This window comes from Copadichromis virginalis, linkage group LG10 (genome assembly GCF_057382275.1).
Source record: "Copadichromis virginalis isolate Kocher_CV1m ecotype Utaka linkage group LG10, C_Virginalis_male_GT1.1, whole genome shotgun sequence".
Lineage (NCBI taxonomy): Eukaryota > Metazoa > Chordata > Actinopteri > Cichliformes > Cichlidae > Copadichromis > Copadichromis virginalis.
The window spans coordinates 28,758,547-28,779,948 of NC_140627.1; the positions used below are offsets into that span (position 1 = coordinate 28,758,547).

The 21,402-nt window shown below is 38.7% G+C and overlaps 1 protein-coding gene across 3 annotated transcripts; it reads right to left on the reverse strand.

Moving 5' to 3' along the window:
- Positions 1–419: 419 nt before the first annotated feature.
- Positions 420–17,796, reverse strand: gdpd4b (glycerophosphodiester phosphodiesterase domain containing 4b). Of its 3 annotated transcripts, XM_085470963.1 has the most exons (17): positions 17,703–17,796; positions 16,502–16,688; positions 14,780–14,883; positions 14,507–14,600; positions 12,602–12,661; positions 11,277–11,375; positions 11,073–11,166; positions 10,735–10,824; positions 10,462–10,607; positions 9,960–10,042; positions 8,274–8,424; positions 7,410–7,634; positions 7,116–7,273; positions 6,879–7,026; positions 5,830–5,912; positions 5,635–5,714; positions 420–1,422 (listed from the first exon to the last, which is right to left on the reverse strand). In XM_085470963.1, the coding sequence occupies exons 2-17, from the start codon at positions 16,655–16,657 to the stop codon at positions 1,331–1,333; spliced, it is 1,863 nt and encodes a 620-aa protein (XP_085327089.1). In that variant the 5' UTR covers positions 16,658–16,688; positions 17,703–17,796; the 3' UTR covers positions 420–1,330. The 3 variants fall into 3 exon arrangements, with proteins under 3 accessions (XP_085327089.1, XP_085327090.1, XP_085327091.1); XM_085470964.1 differs by lacking the exon at positions 10,735–10,824 and having other exon boundaries at positions 1,260–1,422; positions 17,703–17,795; XM_085470965.1 differs by lacking the exons at positions 420–1,422; positions 5,635–5,714; positions 5,830–5,912 and adding an exon at positions 5,924–6,185.
- Between the last annotated feature and the right edge of the window lie 3,606 nt (positions 17,797–21,402).

The following is a 21,402-nucleotide window of genomic DNA, read 5'->3' on the forward strand; positions in this document are numbered from 1 at the left end:
TGTAGCTGGTAAATGATTCGTATTTGTCTCTTCCTTTTTTAATATATGAATTTAGTATTAATTTGTAAATCATAACAGAGTTATGTTTGTTCTGGATGATGTTTATGAAGCAGAAATTATTTCATCCATATGACCACATATCTTATGTTGTAGAAATAATAAATAACATTTTCCAAAGAGTCCTGTGTGGTTGCAACATGAGATTTTAGATGCCAGAGAATTTTTCCTGCATGATCAAAGACATCCAAGTACCAGCTGTAAATTAACTTTCATTCTGATATTTACTTGTAAGCTATATCCTTACAATCATGTATAAATTGCAACATTTTAATTAAAAGTAATCTCTTACAAATACAAATAGGTATACTCAAAGATTGAGCTTTTTACAGAAAGCTATTTGAATGCAAAAATGATCTTATTTGTGATGTTTAATTTAAAAATGTGTGCATACATTATCAGTATTTATTCAGGTTCTAACATACACATTTTAAATAATCAAATGTGTTAAAATGGTTGTTTGTGAAATGTAACAGGCAATTATAAGCACTCAAAATCATACCATACACCTGTGACACTTCTGAAACAAAATTTTCTCCATAATATTTTAGCGCTTCTTAACAATGTATATTCTACTCAGTTAATGCTCATTACCTGTAAATTAGTTAAGTCCAAGTTTTTATAATGTGGTCCTATTTGGCTCATTTTCAGCTCCACAGTTTAGTTGTTGTTGTAGTTACTCTGTTAAAACATCTCATATGCCGTTTTAGCTTCATCCCATTTAAGCCAACTGTCTTCTGACTGGCTTCCTAAGACAAACAGAAGGTTTGAACAGCAGGTGGGCTTACCTTTTGTGTCCTAGAATCTAGATAACCAAATTAGTATCGATGATTGTTTCTGCCACTGAAAAAAAGTTAGCATGTTGAGCTAACCGCTCTGGAGTCTGAGCTTTTGGCTTACATTACTAGCGCGCCTGATTATTTGACACTGTTTAATACAGCTCAATATAAAGAGTTTCTCATTAATTTAAATAGAGGAATATAAAATCAGGTTGACTAAAACGGCCCCTGTGGGAAAGGTTTAACAAGTGCCATCTAATAAGACACTGGATTTTTGTTAGCTTTAGCCAGAGCCAGGCTAGCTGTTCCCTTGTGTTTCCAGTTATTGTGCTAAGCTAAACTAAGCTGCTAGCTGTTGCTAATCATTTTAAGTCTAACGTAAAATTATTTAAAACGCTAAACCAGATAAATCAAGAGTGAAGCATTGTTTCAGACACTTTAATTCATTAAGACAGTTTTTCGAGGTTGGCAGTGTGTGATTGGGCTTCGAAGGCTCAGCAGACATAGTGCTCTGTTACAGCCGCCAGGCTGGGCATCCTTTCCGCTGCTGAGTTCCCACTGGAGACCGACCAGATATCACTCAGCTCTGAGAGAGAAGATATAGTCAGAAGAAAGAAAAATTAGCTGTCCATAAGTCAAAATGTTGGGTTTTTAGCCCCATAAAGCCTGGACCAGAAAAATCCTTCTGGAAACTCCCATTTGCATATATGAATTTTCAGTTTTTAAGTTAAGTTGCTACATATGGCAATTTTATGCACTTATATCCTCATAAGACGAGTCCTATTCATTTATATCCGCTGTAATGAACATTTGTTTTTGGTCTATATCTTTTGACTTAATTGAGCTACCCTAATAAGTCCTGATGATGTGCTCTATAGAGGACATGCTGGTTTTTCCAATGATATCTCATGTTTTTGGGTGCCCTCTTTTAGCTTCAAAGAGGCAGGTTCTCAGGATATGATACACATATTGTGGCAGTGGGAATTGATTTATCTGCAGTTTGTTTGTTTAAACTGTGTTTTTTAGCCCTAAAAAAAACTTTTTCATATTGATATCTCCCATATTTACGTTATGAGAGCTCCAAAAAATCCTGGAAAAACATGAATAATATAAAAATGAGTCCAACCTAGCCTTGTGTTCTTGGAATACTTTCTTAGTATGAAGTAGGGCTGCCACAAACGATTATTTTGATAGTCGACTAGTCACCGATTATTTTTACGATTAGTCGACTAATCAGATCATCATCCATCGGACGTAAAACTACAGCTTATTGCACCAGCAGCATCTGCTCTTATATAACTATCATTAGCTTACAGCTTTAAGTGTTTAAGGTCTGTGCTAACTAAAAATAAAGACAAGATGATAGTTTATTAAATTTTAATGAAATTTGCAGATTGTTTCGGTGAAGTTTAATAAACTCCTTGCTATCTAAAATATAACAGGACACCGGAGTATATTCTGGAGCATCTCACACTTCTGATAATCAGCTGTCTGCTTGACGTTTATTCAGCTGTGTAAAAACTATAACTTTAATCTCAGACAAACTGATTTACTCAGGAACAAATAAAATACTAAAAAAAAAAGCCAAACAATAACATTTTAAGTTATCTAAGTGACTCATATATATTTAACCTGAGTAGCGAAAGACGGCGGTTGGTTTGAAAACGATTTGCGGGGAGTCCGGTGTTCTCACGGTGCTAGTGAGCCTAGCCCCCGGCTCGCTAACGAGCTAGTGGGTAACAGATGTCTCCGAAAACGTCGGAGCGCTTTTGAAAATATGTGGTGTCCTGATAAACTGAGCAGATATTTGAGGTTTACACAGCTACATTCTCGCCTGAAAATATGTTAAACGTTTATTTTGTGACCCAGAAAGAATAATAAGAGTAACATTAAAACTAACTAGCTGCCGCCATAAAAAGTAAATATTTTAGATAATGTTGACAAATGTAAGACAATCCTAAATAAGTGGTTACAAAGAGACATCACAATTTTTGGAAGAATATTATTAACCAAAATGGATAGTTTATCTAGATTTATATATCCAGCTTACTCTCTATCAATATCGAATAAAGTTATTAAAACAATTAATAGCTTGAATTTTAATTTTATTTGGAGGAATAAGTGCCATTATATATCTAAAGATGATTTGGTTAAACCATACATTGAAGGCGGTGGAAACGCAATTGATTTTGACATAATGAATGGTGTTTTGAAACTTAAATGGTTAAAATCCTTCCTAAATAATCCACACTCCATTTGGTTTTTTATACCAAGTAAGGTCTTTAACACACTAGGGGGTATCGACTTTCTCCTAAAGTGTGACTTTGGAATTACTAAGCTACCTGCTAAACTCTCTGAATTCCATAAACAGGTCCTTCTTTATTGGAAAATGTTATTTAAACATAATTTCACTCCACATAATAGCCCAATTTGGAACAATAGATATATACTGATGAACAGAAAATCTATTTTTATTCAAGATTGGTTATCAAAAGGTGTTTGGGCAATTGCCCATTTTGTAGATGAGGAAGGACATGTTCTAGGACATCAAGATTTTTGCCAAAAGTTTAATATCCAATGTTCTAAAAGTAAATTTAATCGGGTTATAAAATCCATTCCATTGTCACTTAAAAACATAGTTGTAAATGATATAATATATTCTGACATCTCCCCCAAGTTAAGGCAATTATATATAGATGGTATTCGATTTTGTGATGTTAAATGCAACAATAAGTTTCTTAGATCTTCATTAAGGAGTCTTTATTCTCCAAATTTACTTAGACGTAATTACATATTAAAAGATTTCCAAAGGGAAGAAATTGAAAAAAATAAGAACTGATTATATCACCTTCCCTATCCCTCCTAAAGGGAAAGAAGTCCAATTTAAAATCTTGAATAAAATTTACCCGACAAATAGACTCCTTAGTGATAGATTCAAAATAGAAACGGGTAATTGTGTATTTTGTGAAACAGAAGAGGAGGATTTGGACCATCTATTCTTTTTGTGCAATTTTATACAAATATTTTGGTTGGATTTTCATACCTGGCTTTATTCCAGTGGGATTCAAATTACCCCATTTACCTTAAATATGATAATGTTTGGAGTGTTTTTGAAAGAAAAGATAGCTAATTATGGTGTTAATGTGTTATTAATCTTGTGTAAGTATTTTATACATAAATGTCGCTTTTTTAAGATTAAACCAACACTGGCTCACTGGAAAAACGACCTAAACCTGTTGGTTAAATCTTTGACTTTAGTTAAAAAGAAAAAGGCTGCTTTTTTTGTTTCCTTTGTAGAAGATTTTGATTTAGTGAGTTAATAATCTGTTAATTTATGTGACCCCATCTTTATATTTTATTTTCACTATATATGAAAGTTGCTAATATGTAAGAAATGTTTATTCTCTGAATCTGTAATATATGGTGCATTTTGTTTGTATGTTTATATTACTAATAAAAAAAAAAAATTAAAATTAAAAAAAACTAGCTGCCGCCATTGTTGGAGACTGCGCTGGGCCGCGCTATGAATTCTGGGACACAGCTGCTTCTTCTTCTTCTTCGGGGTTTAACGGTAGCTGGCATCCTTGTACATGCAATGCTGCCATCTTCTGTTTCAGTCCGTTATTACACTCTTAAATCCTGCCACTTATTCCTGCGTCTTTTGTGATCTTACAAAGCTTCAAACGACGCGTCGACTATTAAATCAGTCGTCGACGATTTTGATAGTCGACGTAATCGCGACTAGTCGACAAATCGTGGCAGCCCTAGTATGAAGGTAAAAGTTTGTGTGGCTTCATTAAATATACTAAAGTTGTCATAAAAAAAAAAAACCAATCAGCTGATTCTGAGGGGTTCAGATGGGAGGTACTGATTGACTTCATATAGAATGAAAGATGCTATAGAAAAGGTCATGGAGTTATTAAAGGGTGTATTAAACTATAAAATTAACTATAAATTAAAAATGTAAAAGTAGTTTTCTATAATTTAAGGTGGCATCTTAGATGTTTTGGTTTTTCTGACCAAAAGTTCAAACACCCCCATGAAAAAAATTTAAATCCTCATTTTTTTCCACAAGCTGGAAACATTATACACACACACTTGGTTGTGTTTTTTTCTTTTTTCTTTTTGCTTGTTAACATTTTCAGTCCTCTAATTCAGTCCTCAGAGTGAAACATCAAACCAGCTCCTTAAACTACAGGAGGTAGATGAGAAATAATCACAAATCACACTAATTCCATCACATTGTATTAACACAGGACTCCCCAAAAATGTTTTGCAACTGTGAAAAACAATTGTTGATTTATAATCATTGCATTTGCATTGCAAATAAGATGTTAGACCTGTTTGTTTTGCACTGATTACAGTGTACGTCTACTTCCTCATCTCATAATTAAACCTTTGTGAAAACCTATACTGTAAGAAAATAAATCAGTTTAAGTCTGTAAACAACCTTATAATGGCAATTTCCCAATATATACTATATTACATTTTCTACATGTATAAATACAAAGTGCATAGTTCATGACAAATTCATTTTTTATTGAGAAATTTAACCAATCTGATGGTTATATTTCCATTTAGTTGATTCTTTATTTGATGTATTTATGGGGTTTTAAACACCAGATTCTTTATATAAGTACAGAAAAAAAAAATCATTGTTTACTCTCAATGGGGTGATTTTAATTTAGCCTAGAGATGAAAATGTCTGTGTGCATCACATATCTAGACTCCAGTTTTCTTCTAGTTTTTTTTTTTTTTTTTTTTTTTTAAGTCTGACGTTTATTTTATGGTAAGTTACCCTTTTTAAATTTGCTGTAAGTGCCACCTTCCAACTTGATCCTGCTGCCCGTGCAGAAGGCCAGTTCTCTCTCTCTCCATCTGAAAACACATTTTCAGCTTGATAGAGAGCGAAACATCGCGATTACATCAGAATACAGGTTGGATGTATTGGATGCGAGGTAGGTGTGTGTGCGTGTGTGTGTGTGTTTTCCACCTGTGGAAGAAGAAGATAAGGAGGATCAGCACAAAGGACATCAGATCAGTAAGAATCCACATCAGTTTGTACTCATCGGGACTCTGAGAAGCAGATCAGAAGAGACCGTATGGAAGTGAACAGGTGAATATTAATATCTTTCACACATGAAACAATAATAAAAAGGTAACAGATAAAACCACAGTTCATTTTATCATTCCTTTTATCATCTTGATAATTACTGCAAATTCCTGTGATTAAATATGGTTTAAAAGCTTCCCTGATAAAGCTTGTAGCACTCATTTCTACCACAAGATGGTGCTGCAAGTTAAAGTAACCAAGCACTTAATCGACCAGGAGGCCTGCCGGCTGTAGTACTATAAAAAGAAATATCAAGAGTTAATCAAAGCCGAGAACACACTTGAAAAGATTTCAACACCTCTCTGGTAAAGAATTGCCCAATGATATGTAACAATGTGTATTATAACATAATTTAGCATGCTACAGATGTGTTTTAGTGCTTTAGATGACTAAATGATGTATTAAAACAGATATAAGAAACAAATGTAACAACAAAAGCAAGCAAAACTTTATTTATGTAGCACAAGCTCACGATATACACGGTGTACGTTGTGTTTTTACAGATAAAAAACATAAAACACTCAACCGCAGGATACTTTAAAACACGCATGCATGAACAATTATTAGAACCTAAAAATTGCAATCGATTAAACAAGCAGGAATAGGGTAAAATAATAATTAAAACCAGAAACTGGACTACTGAAGGTTAAATAGGAGTTACTATGAGTTTGGTTTAATCCCTGATTATACTGGATGACTGATGTGATTTGGTAGGTTGCTTCAGCAGCTTGGACCATAAAAGGTAAAGCCCCACTACATGATACTACAACCGCACCTCATCCAAACTACCTCAAAATTGGTACCCTTACTCCCCACTCCTAACTATATGGTATCATCACTAGGTCAGGTGTTTCAAAATAAAAGCATCTGCAGTAAGAAAGAGAGAGAACAGGTTGATGTCAGACATGAAGCGCATTGCTTGAACTTACCATGATAAACAAAGGGGAACTGATGGTGCTGAGCAGCTGGGGGGCGTTAGTGGTGACTGAATGCACTCCAGCACACCAGGCTAGAGAGTAGAGCCACGGCTGGCTGATCACATACAAGTTTGTGGTGATGTTTACTGCAGTGTACTCCCTACACACAGGAGAGGAGAAAGTCATGAATATTTCTAAACTAAGGAGGAGGACAGTATAGACACACACACACACACACACTTGTGTTACCTGATGAGCTCAGCAGACATGGAAGTGTAGTCCAGGTTGAGTTTGACGATGTGGTTACTCTGGAGCTCCTCTAGAGGGAGCCGACTGCCTGAAGTCTGCTGGAGCTCAGGATCGAGTTCCTGGACCAGAGCTCTGAGATTTGATGGCAGCCAAAGCACCTAGATATGGCACGCAAGCAGTGTTACCTACTACTCACTCACAGTAACTGCACTCTTTACTCTTTTCAAACAGTAAAATGCTAAATTACAACATTTCACAGTGGAGTCTGGTGATAGAGAAATAAATAAGCCTCACCTGTGAGGAATGGATGGATGATTCGTTCTGGATGACCTCGAGCGTGCGCTGGATCCAGGTGTCTCTGAAAGGGTGATCTCTGGGTGGCCGATAGAGGTCGAAGATCACGAGTTTGCCTGTCTGAGCTGCCAGCTGGAGGAAGGCCTGCAGGCTACAGACCGACTGGTTTCCAGCTCGCTGTCGGTCGTCTGCGTTCAGAGAGCCAGCCGTGCCAAATGGGTTGTGCTGCAGGGGGTGACCATCAATAACCAATCAATACAGTGATTTCATATGACATGTGATATGCTTTTCATTGGCCAGCTGATTTTTTTTTCCCCCATTTTTGGCTGTTGTCATGAGGAATTCATTTGTGTCCAAACATGCTCAACTCCCTCCTGTAGTTATAGTAACACTCTTAAACCTCGAATATAGTAAACAAACAATCTTTTTTTTTCTTTTTTAGCATTTCATTACATCCGTACATCCATTTTCTGCCACTTATTCTAGTCTGGGCCAGGGTTCTCTCTCCCCAGCTACCTCCTCCCGCTCTAACCCTCTTCTGGGACGCATTTCCAGGCCAACCAAGTGATGCAATCTCTCCAACATGCCCTGAGTTTGCCCCAGTGTGTCAGGTAGACATGCTCAAAACACTTCAAATGGCTTATTTGAATAGAAAAGATTAGCAGCTGTGCTCTGAGCCCATCTACGGCAAACAGCAGGTAAAAGAATATCAGAGAGGTTATTAGCTGACCCCTCAAACATGCAGTGAATAAAATCAATAATTCTTCCTTACTTTTTTAGAGCTTTTTTTCTTTGGTTACATTTTTCAAACATCAGAGAATAGCTATGACTATCATGGGAAAGGTCATTAAATGGCAGACTCACAGACAGGAACCAGTCCCCAGCGTTCAGGCTCTCCAGCTCGTTCCAGGTAAACCTGGCAGCTGGAGTATTGGTCCGGTTTGGGAAAACTTCATGGATGTTGGTCGTCCGCTGCAGAGTGTAGTCATGCATCAGAAAAGGCACTCCATCAAAACTACAAGGACAGGACAACAGTATGAGACTCTAAATGGGGCAGGGAGCTTTTCAGAAACAGAAAAGTCAGCTTGCCTGAAAAGTTATTGTATTTAAAGTTTAATAGGATTCACTGAGACCTGGCTAAGTGCTTGGTCTTCAGTGAGCATGTATGTAGAGAGCTACTGGCTCAAATGCTCAAATTCTTTTATCAATACTTTACATTCACGATTACACAAACTTGGGGAATTTAAAATGCCAATGAATTCCTCAAAAAGTCGATTATCATTAGATTTATTGGATACTTTGATTCTTATTCTTTATACTCGACTTTAATAAACAATATTTTTTGTAAATGTAAGGGATAACACTCATAACAGTAGTTTATTAATGAGTGACGTCCAAATCAATTAAAAAAAGTTGCCTAAAGGTTCTTTATGTTGTAAGGTAAAGACCAATAATACATAGAAAACCCCAACAATCAGATGACCCCCTACGAGCAAGCACTTTGGCGACGGTGGGAAGGAAAAGCTCCCTTTTAACAGGAAGAAACCTCCGGCAGAACCAGGCTCAGTCAGGAGCAACCGTTGGCAGTATCTCTTTGGATCTCATATTGAATGTACCAGTGAAAATATACCAGATTTGGAATCTACTTCAGATCTTTTATCTCCCTAAAAGGACGAGAACAGCTCTCACCCATGATACTGCGTATCAGTCAACTGTCCAATTGCAAAAATGGAGGACTGCGTTTCAAAATGGATCTAAGCATTAAACAGTCTTGAATGGTTTTAAATCTGAGCTGGTTTAGAGAAGCAAAACTACAAAAAATGTCACTGGATCTGACTGTATTTTACACATAATTAAATACCATGTGGTAGAAAAGTGTCCGCCACAAAAAGAACCAAAAGTAATAGAGCCAACGCTGCAGGAATCAGAAATGTTATACTATTAGATAAAGAAGACTGTGGTTCATTGTTGCAGCTGTTGCAATTAGAAGTTCACATTTTGTAACGTTAATCTGAAATCAGATCAGTCATCAGCAGAAAAAACACCACAATTAACAGGAAGTGAAACAAGATGGCAAGACATCCACAAATGTTTGGTCACATGATCAATCGAGACAGTCGTTGGCCACGCCCACTGTTGATTCTGCAGCATCTGCGTATTTGGTTGCAGTTTTAAAGCCACGTTTGTTTCTATAGGACATTTTAAATAACCCCAGCTGACCGAAGTGCTGAACAAGTTATTCAAAATATACACTTTACATAACAGTTACTAAATGAGCAATAAATACAGAACAAAAATCACACAGAACAAAGTCAATAAGACGCCGTTTGCATAATAAAGCCCAGGGTGCTCTGCTCAGAGTTTTGAAAGTGTTTTACAATAACTGAGACTGTGCAGTGATTATGTGAAAAAGTAAGCTGCTGACATGTGATTGCTTTGTCACTTTGCAGCATGTTTTCTAAATACTGTTTAGGCTGCATTGCACTGGGCTCTCAGGGCCATTGTACCATAATTGAACACATATGCTTTCGCAGAGAGCTCCTCGCTGACCTGATGGTGACATCCGTCTCCAGACTGTCACACCCAGCCTCCACCGCCTTCTCAAAGGACATCAGGGTGTTTTCTGGAGCGAGCTGCAGAATGAGATCAACAGAGAACAGCAACTTGCAGTAGCAGTCAGTGCATGCGGGGGACTTTCTCTCAGCTCTGAACAAAACACACGAAGGATGTGAGCTTCCCTTTGTTTTTGTGTCAGTTCAGGGCCTGAGCGGTGCCCAAGAACATATTTCACATTACACTCATTTATGTTGTGTCACATTCAGGCTTAAAACTCTTTTACAGACCAAAAGGTTTTACAACAGCATGTAAAAAATCCTTTCCTCTCATGAACAGTAACTGTTTGTTTAAGAAAAGAAAATCAAAATCTGCTTATTTCTGTTACAAAGAAAGAAAAATTCTCTGTTTTACTTTGTCACATGTGACACTAGGACAATTGAAATACTGCTGCTCTCTCACTTTAGTGTACAGGACTGTGTACTGTGTTTTTGCTCACCATAGGGGCTCCTCTGTGGCCAATGAGAGCCGGTGCAGGGCCCAGGGTTCCCTTCTCTTTGATACAAGGAGAATACAACCCGAGGGGAATCAAGTAGAGGGACAACAGGACGGTCAGGTACACGGCCATGATCAGGCCTCGCCGTACTAAAACACAAACACACAATATAAAGCATAAACACGAAGAGAAAGAAATTAAAAACAACTGCTCCTAACTAATAAATGAAGGAATCTGTGTGTGTGTGTGTGTTTTTCCCCTCAGTATTTTTCTAACCTGCTTCACAGTTCGTGGATGTATAGGTGAGAAGAAAGTGTTGTGAGGTCGTTTGGATGAGTTGGAAAATCCCAGTAAGACCATCAGTTCCTGAAATACTCAAAGTCACTTAAGCACCTTTACATGCCTAAATGCACTGAGTTGCTCTAATGTAATTGGTTAGTTGATCAGTTGTACCTAAGAAAGTGTCTGCTGAGTGTATTTTGCCCATATTGTGCTTTTCTTGTGTTTCTTGAAAACTTATTTTTCAATTTACTTTAAATATGAGTTTTTATGTTTATCATCTTTTCATATATCAGAATAAAACCAAATATTTTAAAAGCATGTCTGAGACTCACCCGTGCTTTTCATGCGAAAGAAATGCAAAGCAACAGGCCAAGCCAGTGATGTCATCAGTAAGACTCCGCCCACATGTAAGAAAGGTGCTGTTACCTGGTCATGAACAAGAGGGGAAAAAAAAAATCTAGTTAAATCTAACACGAGAAGTGGAAATCATAGACACACAGAAAAAGTTACGTTAAGGAGGAGAAGAAGAGCGTCACCTGGAAGGACAGCAGCAGCGTCCTCCATTCTTTACTCCACAGGTTGGACAAGACGGCCATGGCGATGACGGAGACCGTCAGGCTCACCAGGATCCCGATCTGCAAAAAACAGTGTCAACGTGTAGAAACATGAAAAATGTTTCATATGGATAGAAAACATCTTCATTTGGCGACACTGACTAGAATTGATTCATTCTGGTGATTTTTTTCTTTAGCATCCAGTGAATAAAACATCCTAATAAGCTCAGAGAAAAGAATTAGCAGGTCAATTTTAAGGATGATGTCTGGGTGAATATAAGGAGAACAACAAACATGGATAGTATAGTTTTCCACTGTGTGTTTTTCTATCCAAGTATGTTTTTACTGCACTAGCAGTGTGTTTTTTCAGATGGTTTTTCATGGTGGATTAGAATCTGATGGTGTTTTCCACTGGTTTTGAAAAGGTCCCAAACACCACTATGGTCAAATGCAGCCTAAACCATGACCGAGCATCCACTGTGTTTTAAATATAGCTGAAGACACTCGCTGTTGTCTCTCTATCCTGACCTCCTCTGTACTTACTGACGATTTGAAGCAAAAATGTATCTCCATCAGACCTGTTGCCACTAATTTTCAGTCCAGCTCTTGTGTAATGTGGCATATCTCAGCCTTTTTAACCTTCCTTAAGAACGGCTTCGTTACGGCCATCTTTCCACTGAGACTTTTTCTGATAGACTTCAATGAGCAGTCGATGAATCAACCGAAGGTCCAGATTTCTCTCTCTCTTTTTCCTACTTCTTAAGGAAAAGACTTTCAGACACGGAAACTATTTTATCTTTGGAATTTTTCATAGATCCAGGTAAAGTAATGGGGACACAAATAATATGCTTTTGCCACAGGCTGCTAGTAACAAAGTGTTGAAAGATATCATTTAAAATCGGTTCTTTTATGTGTAGATACTAGATCATCCCCATATGTTAGGTGATTTTACTGTGCTTGAATGATTCATAGGTCCATGTTAAGTGGCTTAACAAAAAATAAATGAAATCCCTGTGAAAATGTCAGGTCAGCCAGCGTTCAAAGAAGAATTTTGAAAGACCTTCAGAAAGCCTGAAGAACTATTGCCTATGACCACTTTAGTAAAATTAACAGAGAAAATAAAGAAAAGTCCCTTTAAGACTGACAGTAATTATCCACCATAATTACTGTGCAGAAATTCATGTCTGAGCTCAGAATTGTATTTGAAGTCTGCAAACAAAAATCTATGAAAAAGCTGCTGACCAGTTCCAGTGACACTGCATTGACCCGACATTCCATAAAAACTATGAGACACATCACTGAGTTACCTTGTGGCTCCAGTGTAAATAAAGCTTCTGGCCCTCTGACAGCAAGCACACAGCCAGCAGCTGCAGAGACAGAAAAGTACAGACAAAATAAAGAGATGATGAGACTTTCTGGGCAAAGCCTGAGCTAGTCTGAGGAAAAGTTCAAAGTCTATGTGAGATATAGTTAATAAATGCATTCACCAAAGGGCTTGCATTTCTGTACTGGCTTTAAAATTCCCATAATAAAACTGACTTTTGTGCTCAGACAAGCCTGTTTTGCGCTCTTTGTGTTCTGGTTCTGCACTATTTTTATCATTAACTGTAACGTTCCTGTAGCACACGAAACAGGAAAGGACATAAGATAACAACATAACATAGTGGGCATGGTTATGGGTTAAAAGATGAGCACATAAAACTCCTCTTGCACACAGGAACGTCACATGAATGCATAAGGGCGGCGCTTGGCAAAGTTTAAAGCAGCCAGAGCAGAGTTTATATAAAAACCTGACCTCTCATTGCCTTTGTAAAACTGCTTTCACACTTATGATCTGGCCAGGTTCTCATGAGCTCGTCGATTTAGTAAACACACAAACAGTGAATCTTGTTTCTTTTAAATTTACAAACACCCACTTAAATTTTGAAACTAACATGTATTTCATCTGCAGATGAAGAAAGTGTTACATCAGTTTGGAGTTATATGTTGGAACCATTTACACACTTGCTTTCTAATCTACCACTTCACAGCAGCTGTCTCGAGCAGCTTTATGTTGTATGATAAAGACCCTGCAGAAGCCCTTTATGGTTACAGTGGGGAGGAGCTCCCTGCTAACAGGAGGAGGTCTCCGGCAAAACCAGGGACTGATTGTTGGGTAAGAAAAAAGAAAGGCAAGTTGCATGACATAACTAGACTACCTCACGGAAAGACTGATAACCACAGTTTCACTGGCCTGTGGCCGATTTATGACTGATTTCATGAGCGTGCCTTTGGACTGCAGGAGGAAGCTGGTCTACCTGGAGAATTCAAAGTACTGGGAAAATATGCAAATCCCAAACAGGAGCGATTAATGACCTCAGAAGCGTGCAGAAATGTTGATAGGTGTATTTTTGTACTACGAACAGGGCTTACTGGCAGGCTTACTGGTTCCCATGTTTCCACTCTTAATGACTAACAGCCTCCCAGCTTTTCCTGCATATTTATGAGAGCAATAATAAATTGATCTCTTGCATAACTCTGCAGCAAAGCAAAGGTGTCAAAATGTCAAAGTAGCCCAGAAATGAGTGAAAACACCAGCATAAAACTGCTGCGGGGCTGCAGATCAATCGATTTCCCATGAATCCACTTATGGTGGGGGGAGGGTATGATTTGTGGGAGAGAGATAGGGTAGGATGGTTAAGGGCATGGCATCAGCTGGGGTGAGTGGTACACCCAGAGTGCTAATTATTCTCTCTCCCTGTATAGTCGGTGCAGGGCCTGAGGATGAGGAAGTGAACAGAATGTGAATGTTTCAAATCTGGGCGGCTGCTGGCGCGAACAATTGCAGTTACAAGTTACAAGATAATTTCAGTGATGGTGGATTAAATATATACAATATTTAAGTGTTTGCTTTCATTTTTCGGGTTTTAAACAATCGATCAGTTGCTTCAAATTTGTGTTTGAAAGGAAATTACTAAAAGTGATTGAGGTTCCTATTTTAATGCTGTTGTATCAATAAAATATGAAAGAGAACTTAAATGAACAATCTGTGGTTAAAAAAAAAAAAAAAGACTTTTTTCTAAAAAAAACTTTCCAAAAACACTACAAAATAAGACAAAAAAAGCAACAGTAAAAAGTTGACACCACTTGGATAAATTATCCAGTCAGCTAAAAAGACAAGTAGAAGAAATCGAGATGAGAGATGAAAAGCCAATGCAGCGTTTGTGTCTCACCACAAGCACTGTGACGTAGGTGAAGAAGACCACAGCGACAGCCAGCAGCACCACAGACCACGGGAACCAGAAGCCCAGGTTCCCGAAGTTAAACCTTCAGCCAAATGAGAGGAAGCACAACAGACATGAAGGCAGAAAAACGTTTGTTACATGTTCAGTCAACAAAGACATATGAACGTAAATTTAGCACCAATGATTCCTGCAGCAGATTAATGTGAACAGCTCTATGTTTACCTACGACAGTACTATAAGTGCAGGAGTCGCTCCACCCACCAGTCAAAGTCATTGTAGTCATTCTTGGCTTGTCCCCAGAAGTAGAGGAACAGCAGCGTCAAGCAGAAAGCCGCCACAAGCACAGCAAAGCTAGCACCCTCCAACTGATGACAGAGGAGACAAAACAATGAGAGAAATTTGTTTTTGTTATTCCCCGAGTTAAATCCAGCCCCCCGCACTGTTTACTGCTCTGTTTCCGTGGCATTTTAAGACTTCCTCTGAGTTTTACAGAGACAGAGGAGCTCCAACCGACAGCTCTGTTCAGCATCAGCACAATAAAAAAGCGAAATGAAGTTGTTTAACTGTAATGTCTGAAAATTATTTCTCATTTGGTGACTTTTACAGTTGTAGAAATGCAAATACTGAAATCAATAACTGCAGAAAACAAAACAAAGAATCAACATCACCCTTACCTCATTTCCTTTTATTGATTTGTTTCATCTTCCTCCAACTGTAGCTGACTTATATTCTCCCACAACGATTTATTAGTGTTTTTTTCCTGTTTGCTGTTTGGTTTGACGATAAAATTCATGTTGCTGACCACATGTGTCTCTAAATTTAATTATTCAGCATTTTTTTTCAGCATATTTTGAGTGCTTTTACTCCTCTCTTTCCAAACACAGCATCTCAACTTTAGATGGCTTTAGAAAAAGAATTGGGTGCACAGGTTTCAATTTTTGAGTGTGTTCCTCTAACCCACAGAGTCAAAAGTATATATACCAGCTCAAACATAGACTCCTACTAATATTTGGTTAAATGTCCATTAGCAAGTTGTACCTCGACTAGATCCTTTTGATATCCATCAACAAGTTTCTGGCACAATTTTGGGTAAATATTTGACAACTCTTTTGAGTTCATTTGAATTTGTTGCACAGACCTGGCTTTTAGACATAGTCCACAAAATTTCAAAAGGGTTGAGGTCGGGTCTCTGGGAAGGCTGTTCCATCCGGCTTTATCCCTTCCAAAAATAGTTTTGTTGTGCGTTTGGGATCAATGTCCTGTTGGTTGTTGATTTGAAGTGAAAGTGAAGAATTTGGAGGTTCACTATTCCAACCACTGCACAGTCCCTTCTTCCAGATCTCATATTTTCTTGCAGCTCCCTATTATTTTGAGTATTCATCAATCCATTGAGTGCTGTCAAACAAATCCTTTTTATGCTCACAACTACCAACTGTAGTCAATCATGATCACCAATTAGAAGTTAATAGGGCTTAAAGGACACTGTTGAACCTTCAGGACCACTTATTCAAATATGTGAGTGTATGTATATATTTGAGCCTTTGTGGATTAAGAGAGCTTTTTTCCCTAAACCTGAATTTTCTATTTACTCCGGTTATCTTTGTCTAATATTAAAATTTGATGATCTGAAACATGTAAGGGTGCAAACATGCAAAACAAAAAATAAGAGAACAGGAAGGAGGTACATGCTTTTTCAGAGCACTGAATGACTCAAGAAAGGAAAGGGGGCCACAGAGACGACTTATGTATAGGGCCTAGAGTTCTGTGCTGATTTCTTATATTCAATCTTTAAAAAATAAATTCCAAAACATTCAGTTTCCCTGGACTTTAAATTTGGTAGGAACACTAGAACTTAAAATAAAAAAAACCCAAAACACTGAAACTCCTGTAAACTTAACCACAGTATGATTCATTAATTCCAATGATAATAAACAGATGACTTTGGCTGGAGCAGAAGTGGCTCTTGTGTTGCTGCTTCCTGACCTTGTTGCAGCAGCAGCCCTCAGGCTGACTCCTCTTGTAGTGTTTCCACTGGCAGCCGTACAAACCAGCCAAACATGACACGAAAGGCTGGTGCTCATAACGTTGCAGCAACTTCACACGAAGGCTACGAAACCACTGCGACAATGTAGACGCCATGGCTCATACACACACTGCCACAGCCTCCATCCTGCTCCAACGCACACAGAAATAAGAAAAATCGACTAAGACAACCAGACAAATTCAAATCCAAGCTAAAACATCAGAAAAGAGGCAAATCAAGTAAAACAGGTATAAAACAGAGGCTAAAAGGGTCTTAAGTTTGCATTGAAATTGTCCAATAGCTACTAAAGCATCACTTTTAGGGTATATTGTGGCATACAATGTGTGCAAGCTAAACCTGAGCTATTATTTACTGTCTTTTTGTTTTGTGGTTTTTTTTTTGTTTTTTTTTTAATAGGATAACACTGAGAAACCGTCTAACTCCTCTGGGCTCAGCTCCCAGAAAGCTAAAGTTACACAGCTCACTGGTCGGTTTTGTCCATCACTGGCAGGCTTCTTCACATATGATACTCAAATGGGTCATTATCACTACAGGAGAACAAAGAAAGTCTCACTAGTTGTGTTTCCCCCCTTTAAGACAGATTTACTTATAGTGCGCTTGTGTATTGACTGAAATAAAGTGAAGACAGATGAAACTGATTCAAGTATTTAAAAAAAGAAACAATTGTTTCCTGATTTCAGCATCACTGGCATTTCATGGCAGATTGTCATGGGTCCACTTCCTGGAAATCATAAAACATGACATGACAAAATATCCACCAGTCATCACGAAACTAAAGACAACCAACCTGGGATTATGGTGCTAAATCTTGCAAACTTTTAATCAGACTCAAATCTCACTTTTTTGATTCACTTAACACTTTCCTTCGTGTGTTGTATCGTGGCCGAATTAAAGATTTAGACTATTTCATCATAAAAAGTGCTAAATGAGTAAAACACACTAAGCGCGTTCGCAAACCAGCATGAAAATATTAAAATTGTACATTTATTTAACGCACTCTGGTGATGAACGCTCCATAAAACAAAGAACGGCACCTGAGGACCTGTTCAGAGCTCAAGCGAGCAGCGGATCGTTACAAAAACACCGTGCAGCTTCCACTTCAGCCTGTTTTTTGTTATGTCGTAAGGACAGATCTCCTACCTCCAGGCCGGTTCTCCCTCCGGGTAAACGGCAGAGAAGAAGCCGCAGTGTGCAGTCGTCCGGAGCAGATGGCCTCGGAAAACGGGTCAAGTCAGCGGGAATTACTAACACGGGGACCAGGGGAAAGGCCCTGCCTTCAAAAATACAGGCACACACGTCTGCAGTAGGATTTTACCGGTTTTATACAATCTTGTGCATTATTTTTTCGCCATTTAGCTTTTATTTACACTCCATAGCGAGATTTTATATGTATCGAGAATATTTAGTAAATATTTGCAAGTATGAGGCAACAGAGCGGCTTTATTTTGAAATTAACACGGAAATGAGAAGATTGTAACTGTTCCTCTGCTTTACTGCTGTTGATGTCCTGCACCTCTGTGTCATCCACCGCCACCTGTTGCCGCAGTCGTGGAAAGACACTGCGACCATCATCATCGTCGTCGTCATCCCAAGGAAAGCTTGGTTTGCAGGCGGGCTTTAAAATACACGGGTCCCATAAGCGAATAGATAAAGAAATAAATGAATGAACTATTTCTAAACATTTATTTGGGCAGTTATTGTAAAGGAACTCAATTCTATTTTGCGTCAAATCACAACAACAGTCGCCTCAAGGCGCTTAATATTGTGAGGACCCAACAGTAACACAGAGAAAACAGGAAACCCCATCAATCAGACAACCCGCTGTGACCAAGCACTTAGGCGAAAGTGGGAAGAAACCTCCAGCAGAATCAGGTGAGACTGGTTGGGGTTGAGGGGAGGAACACAGGACAAAGACATGCTGTGGAAGAGAGCCATAGTTTCATAATAACTCATAATAAAATGCAGAGAGGTGTATAAACACATAGTGAGTGAAAACGGGTGACAGGAGAAACACCCAGTGCATCATGGGAAGTCCCTAGCAGTCTAAGCCCATTGCAGCATAAGTGAGGATTTGGGGTCACCTGATGCACCCCCAACTATAAGCTTTGTCAAAAAGTAAAGTTTTAAGCCTAGCCTTAAAAGTAGAGATGTGTCTGTTCTAGGACCCACAAGCAAACCAGCAGTCTGAGAGCGAAGTGTCCTAATGGGGTGATACAGTACTACAAGGTCATTAAGATAAGACGGCACCTGATGATTCAAGAACTTGTATGTGAGGATCAGGATTTTCAATTCTATTTTGGATTTAACTGGAAACCAATGAAGAGAAGCCGATATAGGAGAAATATGCTCTCTCTTTCTAGTCCCTGTCAGTGCTCTTGCTGCAGCATTTTGGACCAACTGAAAGCTTTTCAGGGAGTTTTTAGGGCATCCTGATAATAACAAATTACAGTAGTCCAGCCTAGAAGTCATAAATGCATGAAATAGTTTTTTAGTGTCACTCTGCATAGAAGTGAAAATGTATGCTGTGACTTCTAATGATACTGCCTAAGAGACACATGTATAAATCTTTAATTTCACAGGTCACTGAAAGATCAATCCGAGTCCATCCCAGGCTACTCCGGCTAGCAATGTTACTGGTATGAAAACATCTACTATCCACTATAATTTAGGTGATTCATCCAGTTTCATGTCAGCGATGGGGGTCTCAAGAAAGACAAACCCACTATTTATTGTTTAAGTATTTTATACATAAAACTGTACAAATAATCAGCTTGTTTTACATTATATGAAAAAAAAATGAGGAAACCATGATAAATGTTGTAAAGACTCACCTTTCAGCGCACTCACTCACTTCACCAAATTCACCTTGTTTCTTTTCCTCACACTTGATTGGGTCTGGTGCTTGCCCTTAATTGCACTCACCTGTCACACATTATATAAGGACTGCACTCACCTACAGCTCACTTTCACTCCTCCTTTCCCACATGGGTGTCAGCTGAGGTGAGTTTTTGTTTGGGTCTCCTCAGTTCACGTATTATTCTAATTTAATGAATGACTTACATCAAATTTTGTTTCTTTTCAGAGTTAGCAGTCCATGTGTGTCCTTCAATACTGATTATTCAGTTAAATGAGAAACCTGTAAGTGATTGATGACTTCATTCTCATTCTGATCAGATGAGCCCATGATGGTAACAAGCTCCCGCTTCCTCTGAACCACCTCCTCCTTACAATAAACGACAAAATATTAACAAACAGAAGAAAAATTTAGGTGAGCATGTTTTTTTCCTTTCCAATATCAATGAACAGTCTTGGAATATCTGTATAGCTGGTCATCTGTTTGCAAACCTGTAGAAATTCAATTATATTGATTTTGCATACGTTCATAGCAGTTGCTTTAAGGTGCTTTAGTTTTATTAAGTGAACAATAGATGATCTTTGAGCAGCAAGTTCAGTGAGGGTCAGGATCTGCTCCATCTGGAGGTGAAGGTAAAGAAGAGGAAAAGAGCACAGACCTCACGAGAGAGAGAAGAGAAAAATTTAATGACAAATAGATGGCATAAAAACACTAGGGGAGTGACAAGAGGAGAGTCCTTCAGCAGCACAACTAAGGGGTGAATGCATTCTGAATACGAGAGCAGAAAAGGGGAAAAAAATCATCCTGAATCATCCGGATTCATTTTTTCCTAATGACACAGTTAACAGTCTGTACAGAGTTTTCATCGGATTGCAGTGCACCCCCGAGTCTGGTCATGCTTTCCATCTCATGCTCTTCCGCCCCCTGAATGGCTAATGTGTCATCTCTCCGGTCCAGACAGGAACTCTGCTTTCTGAATATCAAGTGAAGTTAAAGCCCAAACAAAGTGATTCCTTCACTAACATCTACAGGGTGGGCCATTTATATGGATACACCGTAATAACATGGGAATGGTTGGTGATATTAAAGTCCTGTTTGTGGCACATTAGTATATGTGAGGGGGCAAACTCCTCAAGATGGGTGGTGACCATGGTGGCCATTTAGAAGTCGGCCATCTTGGATACAACTTTTGTTTTTTCAATAGGAAGAGGGCCATGTGACACATCAAACTTATTGGTAATGTCACAAGAAAAACAATGGTGTGCTTGGTTTCAACGTAACTTTATTCTTTCATGAGTTATTTACAAGCTTCTGACCACTTATAAAATGTGTTCAATGTGCTGCCCATTGTGTTGGATTGTCAATGCAACCCTCTTCTCCCACTCTTCACACACTGATAGCAACACCGCAGGAGAAATGCCAGCACAGGCATCCAGTATCCGTAGTTTCAGGTGCCAAAGATAAAAGTCTAAGGGGGTCAGATCGGGGGAGCTTGGGGGCCATTCAACTGGCCCACGACCACCAATCCACTTTCCAGGAAACTGTTCATCTAGGAATGCTCGGACCTGGCACCCATAATGTGGTGGTGCACCATCTTGCTGGAAAAACTCAGGGAACGTGCCAGCTTCAGTGCATAAAGAGGGAAACACATCATCATGTAGCAATTTCAAATATCCAGTGGCCTTGAAGTTTCCATTGATGAAGAATGGACCCACTATTGTCGTACCCCATATACCACACCAAACCATCACTTTTGTTGGTCCAACAGTCTTGGAGGGATCCATCCAATGTGGGTTAGTGTCAGACCAATAGTGGTGGTTTTGTTTGTTAACGTCACCATTCACATAAAAGTTTGCCTCATCACTGAACAAAATCTTCTGCGTGAACTGAGGGTCCTGTTCCAATTTTTGTTTTGCCCGTTCTGCAAATTCTGTGGCCGATCTGGGTCATCCTCGTTGAGATGCTGCAGTAGCTGGAGTTTGTAAG

Bases quoted from the DNA above. Each gene is read 5' to 3' on its own strand.
- gdpd4b (XM_085470963.1), bottom strand. From the start codon at position 16,657: ATGGCGTCTACATTGTCGCAGTGGTTTCGTAGCCTTCGTGTGAAGTTG. The intron at 10,608-10,734 runs GTTAGAAAAATA...TTTGTGTTTTAG, and splicing joins ATCCACGAACTGTGAAGCAG to TACGGCGAGGCCTGATCATG. The intron at 7,027-7,115 runs GTAACACAAGTG...TCCTGTGTGTAG, and splicing joins ATGTCTGCTGAGCTCATCAG to GGAGTACACTGCAGTAAACA.